The following is an 8049-nucleotide window of genomic DNA, read 5'->3' on the forward strand; positions in this document are numbered from 1 at the left end:
AACATAACAAACACAAAATCCCTTGTTCAATCCACATAACAGACACACAATTAAAATTTTAATTAATCTAACTCCATTGGCGATCCAACACTACTAACTTCACCTTCAACTCCTTTAGAAAGATTTAGTTTAAGTTTTCTCTCAGACTTCTTCCTCTTGCTTGGTTGACCTGTAGTATACACATGCCCAACAACTTGATTAATCCTACCTAGTTTCTCATGTTCATTAACCCTCACCACTTGCTCAGATTCGTTTACCCTCATAACTTCCTCAGCTTGTGGCTCAACTGCATCACCCATAACAACATCTTCTCCACCCCCTTGCATACTCACTGACTATTGTGTTTGCATGGTCTTCTGTTTCTTTGTGACATTAGTTTTAGGTGGCTTTGGCACTTGAGTGCATATGGTCTTATTGTGCCCTTCCTTTTTGCATATGCCACAAGAAAAATTTCCCCTGCCTTTGAAACCATGTGTTTTCCAAACCTTTCAGAAGCATCCCATATTCTTTTCATGGTTGGCCTACCTGGCATTCTTCTTTTTAATGGAGGCAATGGAGGTAAAAAGTTTGTAAAATGCCACATGCTCATCTCATTCATGCCACTAATGGATTGTTTGTAGGTATTATGGAAGAAAGCTCCCAGGTACAATGGGTCTACATATGCTCCATCAGGTGTGATGTTTAAATATGTTAATGTAGCTACTGAATGAACATAACCATTCTCATTTAATTGCTATAACCTACAAATGCATTCCTTTTTTGTGACATCAACAATGTATGACTCATCAATTTTCCTTGTTATAAAATTCATACCCCCACAAGATACAACCTTCCAATGCCTACATAATGTAATGCAAATGTTTAGAGTTGAGAGAGGTATGGTATGTATGAATAAATAAGTGTGCAAACCTTCGCTCATTTTGGAGAATATTCAATTTGGTGCTGATGTTTGGACAAACAGAATAACGATTCCATTCTTGATATGTTAGTTTCATAGTCACCATCCTTTGTATCACATATATATGAATTTCCTCTAACATGCTGATAATAGGTTTCCTCCTAGCATCTAAATCACACTATTAAAGCTCTCTAAAGAGCCATTCTCCACATATTCACAAGATGAATTGTGAACTCTAAAAAAAAGATAGAGACCAAGTCTTTGGATCTCTATCTATAAGATGATTAACAGCTTTAGGATTCAACTTTTCAATCTCTTTCATGACTATGTTAAAATGTGCTTCAGTTGTTGCCTTGTTTGCTCTCCAAAACAAATTTTCAAACTTGGCTCCACTAAACTTCTTTCTAAAATTGGCATATATATGCCTAGCACACTGCCTATGTTATGTTGTTGGGAATACTTCTTTGACTGCCTCAACCAAACCCTACATATGTACTAGGAATAGGCGAAGTTAGAAATGTAAATATTTATTATACTATTTTAATATTTTACAAAATACCTTGTGTTGATCAGAAATTAAAACCAAACCACTTCCTTCATTCCAACACTACAAATCTTCTGAAAGATTTTCAATGAACCATTTCCAATTCTTCTTGTTTTCCACACATACAACTGCCCAAGAAATTGGGAATATTCCATTATTAGCATCCCTACCAATAGCACAAAGCAACTCACCTTGACAAAAACTTTTTAGATAACAACCATCCAAGTTAATGATCGTTCTACACCCTCCCCTCCACCCCTCTTTTAACTATAGCAAAGCATATGTAAATCTTACTGAAGTAATTCTTACCATCAGGCATTGCATCAACATAAATTTTAATGGTGAATTTAGGATTTGATCTTTTAATCTCTTCACCGTAAGACCATATTCTAGCATAATTTTATGCAACCGTGCCTTCGGCTAGACTCAGTGCATACTTCTTGGCTCTCCTACACCGACTCATACTCACAACAATGCCAAAAGTGGTTTTCACTTCCTCTCTAAGTAATCTCACACTCATCTTTCGATTGTTAAAAAATTATTGGGTAAAGTGGGTACCCATCCATTTATACGTAACAATTTATCAGAATTTGAAATTCTTTGAACAAATATGGTCACTAATAAGAGACTTGATTTGGAAAGACTTATCATTATTCATCCATGAACCCTAAACCCTAAATGTACATTTTCCATCACAACATTTGGCTAGCAACCATCTACTATTATTTTACACAAAACATAATTGATAACCATTTGCAACAGCATAGTTACAGAGCATGTGTTTCAATTGTTTAGGACTCTTAAACCTCATACCTAACACAGGTTCCTGCTCCTTCCAGTGCATCTTTTCATTGAAAATATTTGGCAACTTAGGATAAACATCTTCATTGTCATACATGGCTTCTTCCAAAGGGTCACCCAAACCTGCATTCTCATCCATGTCGACATCAGGGCCATTATCTTTTTTGAAAAAAATGAGGGTTGCTATGGTCATCCTCATCTTCATCAGCATCCACATCCTTAGCCCTATGATCATCCTCATCTTCATCATCATCCTCATCTTCATCTTCATCCTCATCCTCATCCTTATCCAAATGGCCTGTCTCAATCTCTGTAATCCCCCCGGTGTAGTGTATGGGGTATTTTGTGAAGATTCCTTGGAAATGCGCATCGACTTGGATGAATACGGGATCCATGTTTGAGGTTTGAGGAGACAAAAGCAAGTAAGAGTTTATCGAAATAGATGGAAGTGGTGAACAGTTGATGGGAAAATATCTCGTTTAAGTAAAGCTATTATTAAATGACATGCATACACGGTCAGCAAGCTAAGGGGTTTAAGTAACACAGATGACACAAATATGACCGGCTGACCCCTTCATAAATGAAATAATGACGTAATCGACCCAACAAAATAAAATTTGTTCACTCATAAAGTCATTTAAAAAGTTAAGTGACTAAAAGGGTAAATCGTAAAAAGTTCATAAGTCGAATGTGTCATTTTCCCATTATTTAATTAATAAAAAAATTAATTTGCCTCAAAATTAGGATGCTACTTATAAGAGGGTTGCATTTAGTAATTAGAGTATGTATATAGTAGCACCTCAAATAAATCAATATCCTACCACCATAAATTCGTTATTGTCCTCCCTTTTAAAATAATAATGCTCCCGCATAGATACAGCGAGCTAGCATTATGTTAATATGCATCAACGCATCCAATTTTGAATTAAGATGATACATTAGCAACTATATAAGTTATAACCCAGATAAACTTTAAACCATATTCCGACAATTCTGAAATATGTAATCAGTGGTAGGTTTGATGTAAGAGAAGATAAACATTTGGACAGAATCCTCAATGAATCCTCAAGTTTGAAGCCTTTTGGAGGAATGGAAGCATAAAGGAATATTTACGATAATAGAAAACCTACTTATTTCAACTCAAACACCTTTCATCTCCATGTTTGCCAATTTATATATTAAATGCCTGAAGTAAATCTTTCCACATGATCATTTGTAGTACTTAAATCATAAAAACATAAATCAACTTTATAACATATGTAGACAAGAAAATACTTATTTCAAGTGGAAACACCTTTTTATGGAAAAGGCTCGAGGAAATCTACATTTGAAAAAAAAACAGATGGATTAAACTAAAAATCTAGGAACGACAATACCAAAGAAAATGTCTAACATTAAGGCCGAAGGGTAGGTATATCATGGCAATAGTGGTGGTTTCCTTCCACCTCAACCCCCATATATTTCCACCTCATCACAATCTCCTTGTAGAATGGTGATGGTATATCCACAATAATAAGAATATAAAGGAACGATGAAGAAAAAAGAACAGAGAAGAAAAAGAAAGATCATTGGGTATGGTGTCTCATGGTATATACCTCATGAGGCCACGATCGTGGCTCCAAGTCATCACCACGAGACTTCTGGGGTTGTGTGCATGGTGGTTTCTTTCCTCCAATCACCACGAGACCTTCGCAAGGCCTAACCAAACATAATTAATTATGCATATTGCTCCAAAAAAATGTTAGAAACATTGATCTAAAAGCTAACACGTCATAAATTTATATATAATGCATTTAAATTATTATCAAAAATGGTAACTCACATACCACTAACAACACTTTGAAGATCCTTTATTACATAGGCCAATTAACTTATTATATATCAACTTCAACTAATATGGACTCCATTGCCTGCTACAAAATTTGTCTTCGAATCCTCGATTTATGTCAATAATCATTACAATCACACCGACCAAGGAAAAGTAGTGTTTCCACATAAGAGTTCACAGACATCATATCACTTGTTCTAGAAAACTCAAGATCAGTGAAATGGTCTGAGCAGCGTGTGTAGGTTTTACAAACAACAAGTTCAGAAGCATCATCTACTTTCACATCCATTATAGGTTCGCCACTCTTCAAAAATCCCATTATTGATCCATGGGGTGCCGTAATGTTGAACATCTTTGCAAACGATCTTTCAACATCCATCATCCATACATCATAAACTCTGGTGTTTATATTGTATTCAAGAATGGCAAGAGACTCCTTTAGTTTAGAAATGGACAAGTCTTTTAGAGGGTGGCATGCTAAACTCTTTGGGAGGTCTACCACTTTAAAACTATCATTAGTCATATCAAATGACATAACCACATTATGAAACCTGCGTAACCCATTATCTATAGTCAATCTCTGCTCTGCACACCAATAGATAAACCTATCAACAATCACCTGAGGACATTGAACTCGAACTGATTTACTTGGAAGATTTCTAGATAAGCTTTTCCATTTTGCAGAGCTCAATCTGTAAACCTTCACGTCCCAAAGGCCAGTGAACCCGACTTTTACAGGCCACTTATGAAACTGCGTAATCACCATGATCATAGGGTCATAAGTAAGAGGACAAACTCCAAAACCAAGAACTGTTTCATCGTTTTCATATAACTCAATAGACACATTGCGAACAATCGATTTTCTAATAGAGGGATTCCAAATAACAGTCATATATGTCCTGCTGATATATCCTAGATTAGGTTGATTCGAATCAGTAAAAGCGTTGAAGCACAACAAGCCTTGAGAGCTACCGACTATTCTTGAATGCTGGTGAACTGACCGGGGAAGAGTCGGAACTAGACCCTGATCGGGGAAAGTGTCGTCGTCGACAAAAGAAACAATTTTTTGATCTTTGAAGGTTACAAGCATATGCTGTGGACGGAAGATGTGATTGGCAATAAACTCGGAGTTCTCGATCAAAGATTTCCATGCTTTTGAAACGCACGTAAATCGAATAAGTGATTTGACAGGAAGCCTTTTCATGATCTCCGCTTGAATATGGAAAGGTATATGGTCTGACATTTTGATTTCTGGTAATAGTTTTTAGGGTTGTTGTTGATGTTGTTGTGATGAAAAGAGATCGGGGAGAGTGAAGACCCTTTTTGTCGAAACGGCGAGTCCATGCGAAATTGAGCCCCATCAAATAAACGCACAAATCGCAACGATCATTTTAAATTTTGGTTTGACCACAATTTCAAGCATAAACTTAATATATCTTTCATATAACCATATGAATAAAAACAAATATACAACAAACTTTTATATATAAAAAACTATACAATAATGATCCACAAATCAATTACTTTTAACAAAAGTATTGATATTTTAGGCGGGCTACAAAATTAGCTCAAAGTAGAGGTTGAAGAGCGTTAAAATTTTAAGTACGACATATAATTTAAAATATTATGTTAAATTATATATATGAGTGTTTTTTTATTTATGAAAATGAATATATTAAAAATAAATGTTTATATGTTTTTAGAATTATACATATATGAAAACCAGTATTTGGAAACATTAGAAAGTGAAATTGTTAAGCAAATATTTTGTAAAAATGGAAAATTATAAAAACATACATAACTTAATTCTATATTAATAAAACAATAGTTTAATCTATTTTGTCATGTGTCACTTTAATACAACTTTACATTAATATTATGTCATATATCAAGGAGATATATTAGGCAAATCACTATCATAATTAATGAGATTAAAGTTTTAAATAATAGATTTTTAAACTTTTTATAGAAACATTTACTTTTTTAATTATATACTAGGTGTGAGACCAGTATGTTATACGGGTTTGATAAACAAAAAATTAAATATAAACGTTTAAACAAAATTTTATTTAAATTTGAAATTTAAAATTAAAAATTTTCAATTTTAAAGGAAACATATTAAATACTATATGAGTATTAATATTGTAATTTATTGGTTATTTTCAATTAAGGTAATCATTAATTGAGGTGTAAATATGATGTGCTAATTAAGAAAAAATAAAAACAAAATAAGAAAATGACAAATGGAAAAAACATTTAATCAAAAATACCAAAAAATAACATGTGTCCAAGTTAATAAAAGAGTACCATGTGGCAAAATTATTTTCATTTATTAGAGACGATTAAATTTAAGAGAAATTAAATATCATCATACCATTTGTTCCTATTTTTCCTCCTACTATATCAAATGTTGACATGTGTCCACATGTCAACATTTGATATGGTAGGAGGAAAAGTAGGAACAAATGATAGAATGATATGTAATTTCTCTAAATTTAAAGTTATAACTAACTTTTAAATTTTGGTATATCTTTTAATTAATAATTTATTTAAAATTATTGATTAATAATTATAAATTTTTGCTATCAAAATTAAATTAATTTTGTAATCGTGGTTTCCACCTGTTATAAACTAATACGAAAATATATAAATATTAAAAAAAAAATTGTGAAAACACTAACCTCCGTCAATTCTATTTGATTTGCACTCTTGATGTGTAGTTTTAGCTTCTCCACATGGTAAATTAATCTCTAATAAATGAATGTTTTTTTTTGTCACTTGTCACATTTTTATTCAATTTATCAAATGTTATTTTGTGGTTATTTTGAACTAATTTTTTTCCACATGTCGTTTTATGAGTTTTTTTATTTTATTAAATTTCACAAAATATTTTAATATAATAGTTGCAATAAATATAGTAATAAATTGATATCAATTTCATTTATGAACTCACATTTTAATTTCAAAATTCTCAAAATTAAAGTTTATTAGTTTCTTTTATTTATTTAAATTATTTCTTTAAATTTAAAAGATAAAAGACATTTCTATTATAATAATTCCTTATTTTTTATTTTCTTATAAATTCAAGGTTGTCAGATATTTTGACATTTATATTTATTTATTTTTTTAATTTAACTCATATAATACAAGGGTCTCACAACAAGTTATTGATTAATTCACAATCGATCCTAAGGATAGAAGAAATGATAACACTCCTAACATCTTGCTACATTATTTTTTTAGTGTCACATTATTTCTTTGTTATTTACATCTCATCCAATTCTTAACATTCCATATGAAGTCGTAACACGCACTCCTAGCACTCTATTTTTTTTTCTTATTGAAATTTAATGAAATTATATTTTTTTAGAAACACAAATAATTAATATTAAATAAATTTTATTTTTTTAAACCACAAACAATTAATATCAAATAAATTATATTTTTTAGAACACAAGCATTTCATATTGAATTAAAAAAGTTACAATGAATTAAAACTTAAAATACCTAGAAGCACGAGTTAATAATTCAAATCACGACAAACATGATTTAATACCTAGAAACACAACTTAATATGTAAGAAACATACTTCATAACTAAAACATACATCATAAAAAACACATTAAAGCAACAGATCTTCCTCTGAAAATTGGCCTTCCAATTCGTCTTCTAGAAGCATATTAAGATCAAGATTATCCATCGTCCCAAGATAATCGATCAAATGGCGGCGAAGATCGGCATGGATTACTGCATTGTTAATTGTCCTCATTCTCTGTATCCATTTTTTGACTACTATATTCTAGTGGTTGTGTCTCGAGAATGACTTCATTTTCTTCGTACATACATATTGGGTTTCCTTCATGTTCTAGTATCATATTATGCAATATGATACACATATACATCACATCTGTCATAGTAGAAACATCATGAAACAAAGATGTTTTGGTAGCTATTTACCAATGCTTTTTAAGTGCTTCA

General features: G+C 31.9%; 1 protein-coding gene across 1 annotated transcript; it reads right to left on the reverse strand.

Moving 5' to 3' along the window:
• Positions 1-4189: 4189 nt before the first annotated feature.
• LOC128134246 (putative F-box only protein 15) lies at positions 4190-5314 on the reverse strand. The gene has a single exon (XM_052771759.1). It carries the CDS (start codon positions 5312-5314, stop codon positions 4190-4192), a length of 1125 nt encoding a protein of 374 aa, XP_052627719.1.
• Between the last annotated feature and the right edge of the window lie 2735 nt (positions 5315-8049).

This window comes from Lactuca sativa, chromosome 5 (genome assembly GCF_002870075.4).
Source record: "Lactuca sativa cultivar Salinas chromosome 5, Lsat_Salinas_v11, whole genome shotgun sequence".
Taxonomy (NCBI): domain Eukaryota; kingdom Viridiplantae; phylum Streptophyta; class Magnoliopsida; order Asterales; family Asteraceae; genus Lactuca; species Lactuca sativa.